This window comes from Danio aesculapii, chromosome 12 (assembly GCF_903798145.1).
Source record: "Danio aesculapii chromosome 12, fDanAes4.1, whole genome shotgun sequence".
NCBI lineage: Eukaryota > Metazoa > Chordata > Actinopteri > Cypriniformes > Danionidae > Danio > Danio aesculapii.
Genome location: NC_079446.1, coordinates 47,697,173 through 47,710,259, shown reverse-complemented (window position 1 = coordinate 47,710,259; position 13,087 = coordinate 47,697,173). Strand labels below are relative to the sequence as shown.

At 35.3% G+C, this 13,087-nt stretch overlaps 1 protein-coding gene across 1 annotated transcript; it reads left to right on the top strand.

Annotated features, from left to right (window-relative positions):
* The first annotated feature begins 214 nt into the window (after positions 1–214).
* Positions 215–12,535, top strand: LOC130238125 (mucin-22). The gene is made up of 10 exons (XM_056469031.1): positions 215–292; positions 976–1,043; positions 1,192–1,218; positions 3,847–4,215; positions 4,296–4,334; positions 5,842–6,225; positions 6,314–6,400; positions 7,009–7,236; positions 9,791–11,692; positions 12,387–12,535. Exons 2-10 carry the CDS (start codon positions 1,001–1,003, stop codon positions 12,533–12,535), a joined length of 3,228 nt encoding a protein of 1,075 aa, XP_056325006.1. The 5' UTR covers positions 215–292; positions 976–1,000.
* The last annotated feature ends 552 nt before the right edge of the window (positions 12,536–13,087 follow it).

Below are 13,087 nucleotides of genomic sequence, written 5' to 3'. Positions count from 1 at the left end.
TGTTGTTGTTCATCAGAGTTCATCTATTCAATGTTAAAAATGTATTTCAGAATAGCAGGTGTAGAAAGAAACACTGCCATTATGTGACGTGAATATGGTTTGAGTTATTGTTGGAGGTGGGGTATATTGTCACAACTGTCAAGCCATCACATTTTAGAAAAGTTACACCCACACGTAACGCTGTCATGCATAAGATTGCTAAGCCCTGAAGTTCATTCCTCATTGTATTCTCAAGCTGGAATTAAGCATCACCGTGTTCTGGAGTTTACTGTGAAGATACATTTAGTCTCAGGTAACACACATTTTATTTATTATATATCTTTACACTTTAATGTAACAACCCACTGGCTTTGGTAAATGTAAATTAAGTTTGTAAAGTAGCTTTTGGCAAAACAATATAATAAAGACTCATTTGTTAAGGTAATGCATTGATTCACATTGATTAACAACAGTGAGTCATTATAATAAAGATAACATTTGTTAATGAAGGTTAATAAATATCTTCTAAATTTATACATTTTATCTTCATATTACATTTTATCTTATTACAAAATATCATAAGATTAAAATAGTAATCTTCTAAACTTCAGTGAGTTTACAGTGCATTAAATAAGGTTAACAAATACATTATTTCATCCTAAAATTGTGCAAATGTTGACTGATAATGACAAGGTGTGTGTAAATGTTGACATTAGTATTAACTAAGATTAAGAAATGCTATTGAAGTATTGTTTAATGTTAGCTTGCGCTAATCAGCAAACAAACCATACAAGTGTAATCCATGTAACTCTATTCTGTGTAGGAATTGTGAACCAAGGATTTTAAGTAGTCTTGCCAAACGTTGAAAACATGCTAGACTCAGTTTAAGATCGCTATGTGATAGCCTTTTAGTAAATAAATGCCACACTTAAGGAACTCTGGTGATTTATATTTGCTGAAAACTAATTTCATGTGTATATATGTGTGTGTGTGCAGGTATAGGAGGTGTGTGTTTATCACAATGAGCTTTTCATTCTCATTGTGTGTTTTAATACTGCTATTAGGTGAGTGTTTTACATACTCGACATCTCTGAATACACATTTGTGGCCAGATTATGCAAAAATATATTGAAATATCATATCATAAATATATTAAAGCCTTACTGTATTGTCTTGTGAAATAAGCAATCTGTTCTTATGCTATTCTTTTAGGTGAAACCATTAACGGACAAACATCAGGTACTCTTTCCTTCATCATCTTATGATTTATAAATTTATATTAGTTATGCTGTAATTATGCTTTAACCTGTGATCTTTAGCTTTTTAGAAAACAAATTAGTAATGTGAGGAACTTTATCATGACTATTAATATAAAGACACTTCCATAATTTAATAATTCAGTAATAAAATGCATTTCATAATTAGAATGTGATGGCTAAAGTAATATTTAGTCTGTATTAATTGTTTTGAGAGCAAAAGCTGTAATGTGGAAACATTAATAATAGATTTTGGAAAACACTGTAAATGCATTTAAAGGTTTGCAGACGTGTAGTCTATTGAAAAGTGAAAATATTTAACCATTGAAGCAATTCTCTATTATTTGAAGTCATTAAAGACAATCTATTTAACTAGTGGATTCATTATAAGTAATCAAGTAAGTTTAAACAGTTGATGTTTGTGTTGTGTGGGAACTCACTCTGAAACTATGCCCTAAAGGATTTTTTGTCACTGGAATATGCACATTTTTGTGTATGCCAATAACGTAGTGTATAACTGATTGGGCGTTCTTCTACGTCATGGAACTGAATCTTTAAAACAACATAGCGTACTGTGTAGGTGTGTGCGTCCTGTCTAATGGCCTGTCAATCATTCTGTCAGATGATATCTTGAGATAAACATTCCACATAGCATTATCAGTGCTCTCTCTTTTAATTATTATGGTATTTCAATTAGTATATTTGCAAAGATTGAGCAGTTTAGATAATTTTATCTATGTTAAATCCCCTGTATTACGTTCTGCTAAGGAAAATAGAGACTTTAGATTATCCACCCAAAAAATTTGTTTGTGTCACCATTTTTTTACTGGATATATCGCAAACATTAGAGGATTTAAGAAGCTGATGAGCTTTAAATACATCATGACTGTCTTGTGATAAGGGATACATATACATAAACAGACTTTAATTATGTTCCACGTTTCAGAAAAATGTATGTTTTACACTTCTTGAGGCTCCTATAAATGAGACCAAATTATAATAATAAAAATTCAATACCCCTTAGGTATAGATATTTTTGTCCATTTCAATGCACATCAGGTCAGAACAGTTGTCTTTCCCGAACACTATACCAACATAACCTTCTAGTGGTCACATACGTGGACAGCACATTTTAGCTCTTAATGTGGCTGTTTAAAATACTTTGAATGTTTTATATTTTGTTACAGATATACAGTGTCATCCTGCAACTGTTTTGCATCATGTGAAATGTCCCAAACACTATTTTTAACTGTCCAAAATGGGTAAAAAAATGTGTTGTCACTCTCTGATAGTCAAAACATGTTCAAAAAATATGTATTGTGTCACTGATGCATTAAAAACAGTCAGGAAAAGGTGTTTTATGGAAATTCGGACCACAAGTCCACATATATGGACATCATTTTTCTCTAAAAGTACATCACATCAAAAGATGATACTTAGGTTTTATTCTAATTTGGTTCCAATAAGCCCAAATAGCAAAGAGAAATCAAAAATGTATATAAAAAACAGTTTGGGCCTTAAGAGGATAAAAAAAATAATAATAATAAAAAAAAAAAAACATACATGATTGCTGGTATAATCTTGATATTTATTTTCAAAATCACAAACATTATAATTGCAATATTTTTACTTTAATTTTGAGGTTTTTGTTGTATAGATTGCATCTCGTTTATAACAAACTTTATCTTCATCTTCCTCGTGACTCCACATAATGTCCACATCTGAGATATTTCCATCTGCTATATGCTCAAGAACTTCAAGATCTGTATATTCTGCATATGAGATTGTTTCAGCAATGAATTAGTACATTGATATAGTTTATATATGGTTTATATATATATATATATATATATATATATATATATATATATATATATATATATATATATATATATATATATATATATATATATTAAGTATATAATAAGTTCAATCAGCATTACTGGAGATTTAATTTCAGTAACTGATCTTGAACCCATTGTCCATCCTAATGGACAGACATATTTGACAAAATCCTGATCTAAAGCTTGCAGTGTTACAAAAGATTTGTAACTTTAAGTGCAATCCCTCTTTTTTTTTTTACATACAATCTAGGAAATATTAGCAAACATATCAATAAATCTGAATAAAAACATTGTAAATGGCTTACGTCTGTGTCTGGAGTGAAGTGATGCCATGCTGCATTTCAGTGTAGTGGATTTTTTCACATTACAACATGCTGAGCCTTACTGCAATTTGACTGGATGACAATCATCCACTCTCATGAACTGCAGGCTTTAAATTAGATGAGATGCTCAGGAACCACAAAAAAAAATGGGCTGACATGTGAGGTCAATTGTAATGGACACAGGGTCCGAAAGGGTTAAAAATACTAATGCACGTAATAATTGTTCACCTTAAAACTAACATGTTGTAGCAAAATAAAGATTTTAAATGTAGACTTTAAATCTTAAATGGGTTTGGAGCAACCTGAGAAAAGGTGAGAGTTTTCATGTTTTGGGTGAACTTTATGTTTAAAGTGGAACAGGTGAGTGCTTTATGGAAATGTATGTCTAATTTGAAACTAATTTGAAACTAATTTGACACTTTTATTCTAATATTTCCATAACAGACCCCTGCGAAACTTACAATGTGCTGGAAGACCGTAGGAGAGCCACCAACAACTTGTATTCCTCTGAAATAATGTGCGACTGTGAGATTAACTGGAACGGCTGGTACCGTCTGCTTTATGAAGGTCAGAGTGTTCAGATGCCAGACACATGTGTTGATGAGTATAGCTGCGGCACTCATGCTCCATTATGGCTGAGCGGAGGACATCCAAAACTTGAGGATGGAGTGGTCTCTCGAGATATCTGCGGTCACTATGAAAATGACTGCTGCTCCTTTAAATCCAACCCTATTCAAGTCAAAGCCTGTCCTGGAGATTATTTTGTCTACGAGCTAGTGAAACCCTCTTTCTGCTTTCTGGCATACTGTGCAGGTAAATATATTGGCATTTCTTCTTTGTTTATGCAAGTCATAATTACATCTCAATTTATGTCATTTTATCTCCCACCCCAGATGTTAGGAACTTCAACACCAGCTACACCATTACAACTGGTAAGCCAAACTTTAGTCTAAGTACCAATTCCGACTATTAACTAGTGGCTTATTACCTGCATATTATTAAGATACTGGCTGTTTGTTTGACTTAAAAAAGTACATATTATATATATATATATATATATATATATATATATATATATATATATATATATATACATATATATACATACATATATACATATATACATATATATATATATACATATATACATATATACACACATATATATACATATATACATATATACACACATATATATATATATATATATATATATATATATATATATATATATATATATATATATATATATATATATATATATATATTTATATATATATATATATATATATATATATATATATATATATATATAGAAAGCTTGAAGTGTCTACTTTTAAATGCAGTGAGTGCATGTGGAAAACAAATATTGTTTGATGAAGTAATCAGTATGACACCAACACTATGTCTAGTTTTTCAGTCTGAACTCATCACATCAATTCAGCTAAATTGTTTTCTCCAAAACGTACTAACCAGGCATATTTTTGTATTATGCGTGCAAGCGTGTACATCCATCTTTCTCACATATTATAAGAGCACAGTTTGTGGTCAATACAAAAAAAAATAACAATAATAATACATGTTGGCCAATGATATGTATTAAGTACCTGAAATAAGCACAGTAAGGGCAAGTCAAAACATCTTAAGGGCCCCAAAACCACCTCAGAGAGTTAATGATTTATTAATAGCAAGAATTGTAGCTTAAAATAAAGTCTAACCTCTGGTTATTTAAAGTGTTAATCTATTTAATAAAAAGTGTTAAATCAAATACATATTTACGATTGCATGAAAAGAAAACCTGTATGCATGTTTAATGTGCAGATAAGCTTCATTTTTGATTGTTAGTTGCATTCATTTTAGTAACAAAAGTGAATATGATTTCTGAAAGTAATGTAAATGCATGGATAAGGCATGGATACAAGTAGATCTGCAAATCCAGTCAGAGAAGGATCTTCTATGCAACAATAATAACTTTAAGACTTTCATTAAAGCAAAACAAGAACTATTAACGTCAACACTACTTACAAACAATTGGCTGAAACATCACAATAACAATGGCCTTTTTTTGTAATGGAAATTTACAAAAAGTCTGTTAGCATCCACTCTCTATTAAATCATGCCTATTTTTGAGCGTTTCTGGAAAGACGAATGCAAACAAATTGGTAGTTTTGAAATGCACAAAGCTGATGAAGATGAATACTCAAACAAACTAAAGTGGTTAAAGATGCATCTTCTAAATACTGATAACAATGTGTGAATGCAAATGCATAAAGCTTTTTTTGTGATGAACACTTGCAATGCATTTTGACTAGCATAAAACCAAAAACAAGATTCAAATGTCTGCACTGCAATCTTTCTAACCAAATAGTAGTAGGTTTTAATTCATTTTTATTTACATTCATTCAATAGAAATATATCAATTTAATTTCTCCTTAACAGTGGTTCCTCCTGCTGACCCCTGCACCAGCTACAATGCCCTGGATGACCCATGGAGAGCCACCAGCAATCAATATTCCTTTGAAATAATGTGCGACTGTGAGGTTAACTGGGACGGCTGGTACCGTCTCTTCATTAATGGTCAGAGTGTTCAGATGCCAGACACATGTGTTGATGAGCATAGTTGCGGTACTCATGCTCCATTGTGGCTGAGCGGAGGACATCCAAAAATTGAGGATGGAGTGGTCTCTCGAGATGTCTGTGGTCAATGGAGCAACAACTGCTGCTATTTCCAGTCCAATCCCATTCAAGTCAAAGCCTGTCCTGGAGGTTTTTATGTCTATGAGTTTGTGAAGCCAGAGTTCTGCTCTTTGGCATATTGTGCAGGTGAATAAACATACATACATTTCCCCTTAATTATGTTATTCATAGCTGTTCCTGTATTTAAAATATATCAATGATTTTTTTTTCTCAGATGTAAGGAATATAAACACTACATTTACTACTGTCAATCCAAACACAATGTTTACCACAGAAACGACAACCATGGAGATAATGACTGGTAATGTATTATGTTGGAAGATGCTATCTTTGTGATTTATGTCTTCTTAAATGTTTATGGCTGCATAAAACAAATGGGAACTGTTAAGGAATTGATTTTGATATGTAGGACTTGTACATTATAGCATTCAAAGTCATATTGTGCACATTCTTACTGCCACCTAGTGGACGATAAACAAGTTTGTTGTACTTTTAATAGGATTATAAATACAAATGTGACCACAAAACCAACCATAAGGGTCAGTTTTTGGAAATTGATATTTATAAAACAATGCAAAGCTTAGCTACTCTATTAAAAGGTTTGGTTTGTTTTGATATGGCAATATAGGTCAGAGATACAACTTATATAATCTGAGACTTCAAAAAAATTCATATCACAGACAAATCACATCTAAAGTCCTTAGCGAGGCATATTACAAATCAGAAATTAATTATTAATATAATTACGTTCGTAAACTTACAAAATATAATCATGGAACATCATATTTATGATCATATTTATGATTCAAACTGTATTTTTGGCTATTCCAACAAATAGATCTGTGCTATATAAGATGAAAAACAAGAAATGTTACTAAAATATCGAGTCTCTCTCTTTTACACAAACAGAATACACCACTTCAGAAACAACACCAATAGAAAGCAAACTGACAGAAGGCATCACAACTGGCATCCCCATTACAGACAATCAAGCTGCAACAGGTGAAAAGGTCATCACAGGTGCCACAACAACAAAAAGTACCACCATGGACATTACAGCAAGCGAAAACATGACAACAATGACCACAACTTCAGAATCTACAACAACAGAAAGTACAACAACAGCTCTAAGCACAGGTACATTTTTAACAGAATGTATTTCTTTAATATGAGCATACTGCACATGAGACCTCTCAATAACAGTGTTGGGGAGGTTACTTTAGAAATGTAATAGAATACATATTACACATTAGCCTATTTAAAATGTATTAAGCAGTGTACCTTTTCAATTACTTAATAAAAGTAAAGTATCTGATTAGATCTGATTACTTTTTGATTAATTTACAGTAGCTCTGTTTATAGTTAGAATTTTAAAATCTCTCATCACTTGAATTAAGATTATATTAATTTAATTACAGCCACCACAAAACCTGGCCACAAGACCTTATACACAAAAAATGCTTACTGTTGTTACAAAATCTAAATTTTAGTTAAATTGTAAAATACATCATTTGTAAAATAAAATACATGCACAAGTTATTTTTGCAATTTTCATTTTTAAATCGAAGCAACTTAAATCCAAGTCAATCATATCTTAGTGATCAACAGAACTGTCAGTGAAACATGAGGCAGAATTGTTCAGTTTAATTATTTACTGCAAATAATATGCTGCACCAAACAGAAACAAATGATAATATACAACAGCATAAACTAAAAAATACAATAAAACCATGTGTTACACATTTAAAATAGTAAAGTCATTTATAGTAAATTGTGTGTATATATATATATATATATATATATATATATATATATATATATATATATATATATATATATATATATATATATATATATACTTGCAACTCTTCATTAATAAATTACACTACATAAAGTAGTATCATTAGTAACTATCATGAACTAATAGTAATTACCGTAGTATACTTTAACCTTTACTACAGTAAACTCTACATATATTTATATATATATATATATAGTTGAAGTCAGAATTATTGACTTATATTGACTATATAAATATATATATACAGTTGAAGTCAGAATTATTAGCCCCCCTCAATATTTAGCCGTCAGTTTACTTTTTTCAGCAATTTTTAATAACTCATTTCTAATAACTGATTCATTTTATCGTTGCCATGATGACAGTAAATAATATTAGACTAGATATTTTTCAAGACACTTCTATACAGCTTAAAGTGACATTTAAAGGCTTAACTAGGTTAATTAGGTTAACTAGGCAGGTTAGGGTAATTAGGTAAAGTTATTGTTTAGCGATGGTTTGTTCTGGAGACTATCGGAAAAAAATTATAGCTTAAAGGGGCTAATAATATTGACCTAAAAATGTTTTTAAAAAATTCAAAACTGCTTTTACTCTAGCCAAAATAAAACAAATAAGACTTTCTCCAGAAGAAAAAATATTATCAGACATACTGTGAAAATTTCCTTGCTCGGTTAAACATCATTTGGGAAACTGAAAAAAAATTCAAAGGGGGGCTAATAATTCTGACTTCAACTGTATATATATATATATATATATATATATATATATATATATATATATATATATATATTTATATACTCCTCTCCCTTTAGTTATCTTTACATCAAATCATCATTCTCGCCGTCAAATGGCTTTATTTTCAACAGCTAGACACCAGTCTCACAGCATCATGAATGCCAGTGCCGCCACTTATTGATCCGCGATCAGTAGATGTAGCTTGCGTGGATGCTACTGTGCTACCTGACTAAAAACTAGCTTTGCTACTGAGAACCTATTTGATTTATAAAGTAGCGACGCTACTGACATGCTACTGAGAAATGTAGTTATAGCAGAATAGCACCCCTTTAATAAATGGCCTTAGCAGAAGGCATCATGAATATCAAAAACAGGCAGAGCAACAGATTAGTATTATTCAACATATCCCAGATTTTTAAAGACATTTTTTTAGATGTAACCCCATTTGTAATCTTTAACATTTTTTTTAAGTAACGAATTACTGTTACTTTTATTGTGTAATTAAATTACATAACGCTGTTACATGCAACTAGTTACTCTGCAACACTGCTCACCAACAACATATGTGAATGAAAATGGCCAGACATAAGCTTTTACATGAAAACTGATCTTTCCAGTGTTCTTTCACCTGTTTTATTTTATTTAAAAAATATATATTTAGACTAAACAATGTCGCTCTTTTTCACAGTAATTACAAATTACTAAAGGTCGAATGATTAAAACAATTGTTCAGTGAATTGTGTAATGCACTAAGAACATAATCTGGCATTAAACAAAAGAGGAAGAAAGTACAGCACAATTTTTCTTATCGCCCAATTGCAGTGACTCTTGAGTAGTGATGGAAAGAGACCTGAAAAACAAATCCTGTAAAAAGCATTACTTGCCAAAAATGTACAGCAAGTAGAATAAAAGCGTCTGTTTTAAATACTACTAAAAACATCTGCATCTTGACGTTAGGCTGTCTGTTTCTAAACATAACTGGTCTTGAGATGGGTTTATGCACTTAATACCCTTTATAAATGAATGTGTTAAGTAATAAATGCTTATTCATTCTTAAAAAGTTGATTATTTATATTAGGTTTTATATGAGGCAACGCGAGTATAAACTGAACTTAGGTAAACATTTTATTAACAAGCATGTTTTTTTTTTTACTCCAGAAAGCAGCACAACTCCAGGAAGCACAAGAACTTCAGAAAGTACCACAAAAGTTGAAGCCCCCACAGTGGCTACAATAACTGAGACTACAGCAACTGAAAGAATAACAAGAGAGGAAAGCACAACTACAGAGAGTATGAAAGTACCTCTAGAAACTCTAGTAACTCTAGAAAGTACAACATCTGAGGGCACCACACAACTGGTCATCAAAACTGAGACCCCAGTAACAGAAGGCACAACAACTGTTAATAGAGAAAGTACCACAACTGAGACGACAACCGAAAGCCCCACAACTGGCACCACAACTGCTGAAAGTACCAAAACTGAGACCACAACACCTGAAAGAACAATAACTGGAACCACAACTTCTGAAAGTACCACAACTGAGACACCAACAACCGAAGGCACCTCAACTGGCACCACAACTCCTGAAAGTACCACAACTGAGACCACAACAAGCGAAAGAACCACAACTGGCACAACAACTCCTGAAAGTACCATAACTGAGACCACAACAAGCGAAAGCACCACAACTGGCACCACAACTGAGACCACAACAACCGAAAGCACAACAGCTCGCACCGCAACTCCTGAAAGTACCACAACTGAGACCACAACAACCGAAAGCACCACAACTGGCACCACAACTCCTGAGAGTACCATAACTGAGACCACAACAACCGAAAGCACCACAACTGGCACCACAACTGAGACCACAACAACCGAAAGCACAACAGCTCGCACCGCAACTCCTGAAAGTACTACAACTGAGACCACAACAACCGAAAGCACCACAACTGGCACCACAACTCCTGAAAGTACCACAACAACTGAGACCACAAAAACAGAAAGCACCACAACTGGCACCACAACTCCTGAAAGTACTACAACTGAGACCACAACAAACAAAAGCACCACAACTGGAACCACAACAACAGAAAGCACCACAACAGGCACCACACCTCCAGAAAGTACCACAACTGAGACCACAACAACCGAAAATACCACAACTAGCACCACAACTCCAGAAAGTACCACAACTGAGACCACAACAACCGAAAGCACCACAACTGGCACCACAGCTCCTGATAGTACCACAACTGAGACCACAACAACCGAAAGCACCACAACTCCTGAAAGTACCACAACTGAGACCACAACAACCGAAAGCACCACAACTGGCACCACAACTCCTGAAAGTACCACAACTGAGACCACAACAACCGAAAGCACCACAACCGGCACCACAACTCCAGAAAGTACCACAACTGAGACCACAACAACTGAAAGCACCACAACTGGCACCACAACTCCTGAAAGTACCACAACTGAGACCACAACAACCGAAAGCACCCCAACTGTCACCACAACAACCGAAAGCACCACAACTGGCACCACAACTCCTGAAAGTACCACAACTGACACCACAACAACAGAAAGCACAACAACTGGCACCACAACTCCTGAAAGTACCACAACTGAGACCACAACAACCGACAGCACCACAACTGGCACCACACCTCCAGAAAGTACCACAACTGAGACCATAACTACCGAGAGTACCATAACTGGCACCACAACTCCAGAAAGTACAACAACTGAGACCACAACAACCGAAAGCACCACAACTGGCACCACAACTCCAGAAAGTACTACAACTGAGACCACAACTGAAAGCACCACAACTGGCACCACAACAACAGAAAGCACCACAACTGGCACCACAACTCCAGAAAGTACTACAACTGAGACCACAACTGAAAGCACCACAACTGGCACCACAACAACAGAAAGCACCACAACTGGCACCACAACTCCTGAAAGTACCACAACTGAGACCACAACAGCCGAAAGCACAACAACTGGCACCACAACTGAGAGCACAACAACCGAAAGCACCACAACTGGCACCACAACTCCACAAAAAACCACAACTGAGACCACAACAACCGAAAGCACAACAACTGGCACCACAACTCCTGAAAGTACCACAACTGAGACCACAACAACTGAAAGTACCACAACTGAGACCACAACAACCGAAAGCACCACAACTGGCACCACAACTCCTGAAAGTACCACAACTGAGACCACAACAACCGAAAGCACCACAACTGGCACCACAACTGGCACCACAACTCCTGAAAGTACCACAACTGAGACCATAACAACCGTAAGCCACCAAAAATGGCAACCAAAACTCCTGAAAGTACCACAACTGAGACCACAACAACCGAAAGCACAACAACTGGCACCACAACTGGCACCACAACTCCTGAACAGTACCACAAACTGAGACCACAACAACCGAAAGCACCACACTGGCACCACAACTCCTGAAAGTACCCCACAACTGGGACCACAACAACTGAAAGCACCACAACTGGCACCACAACAACAGAAAGCACCACACTGGCCACCACAACTCCAGAAAGTACCACAACTGAGACCCAACAACCGAAAGCACCACAACTGTCACCACAACAACCGAAAGCACCACAAATGGCACCACAACTCCTGAAAAGTACCACAACTGACACCACAACAACAGAAAGCACACAACCTGGCACCACAACTCCTGAAAGTACCACAACTTAGACCACAACAACCGACAGCACCACAACTGGCACCACAACAACAGAAAACACCACAACGGCACCACACCTCCAGAAAGTACCACCACTGAGAGAATAACTACCCGAGAGTACCATAACTGGCACCACAACTCCAGAAAGCACAACAACTGAGACCACAGCATCACCGAAAGCACCACAAACTGGCACCACAACTCCAGAAAGTACTACAACTGAGACCACAACTGAAAGCACCACAACTGGCACCACAACTCCAGAAAGCACAACAACTGAGACCACAACTGCTGAAAGTACCACAGCTGAAACAACAACAACCGAAAGCACCACAACTGGCACCACAACTGAGACCACAACAACTGAAAGCACAACCAACTGGCACCACAACTCCTGAAAGTACCCACAACAACTGAGACCACAACAACAGAAAGCACAACAACTGGCACCACAACTCCACAAAGTACCACAACTGAGACCACAACAACCGAAAGCACCACAGCTGGCACCACAACTCCTGAAAGTACCACGACTGAGACCACAACAACCGAAAGCACCACAACTGCACCACAACTCCAGAAAGTACTACAACTGAGACCACAACAACCGAAAGCACCACAACTGGCACCACAACTGGCACCACAACTCCTGAAAGTACCACAACTGAGACCACAACAACCGAAAGCACCACAACTCCTGAAAGTACCACAA

What these genes read in the sequence shown, in the direction of transcription:
- LOC130238125 (XM_056469031.1), top strand. Translation starts at nt 1,001, where the DNA reads ATGAGCTTTTCATTCTCATTGTGTGTTTTAATACTGCTATTAG. An exon ending in CTTTCTGGCATACTGTGCAG is followed by an intron (nt 4,216 to 4,295) that starts GTAAATATATTG and finishes CTCCCACCCCAG; the next exon opens with ATGTTAGGAACTTCAACACC. An exon ending in AACAACCGAAAGCACCACAA is followed by an intron (nt 11,693 to 12,386) that starts CTGGCACCACAA and finishes ACCACAACTTAG; the next exon opens with ACCACAACAACCGACAGCAC.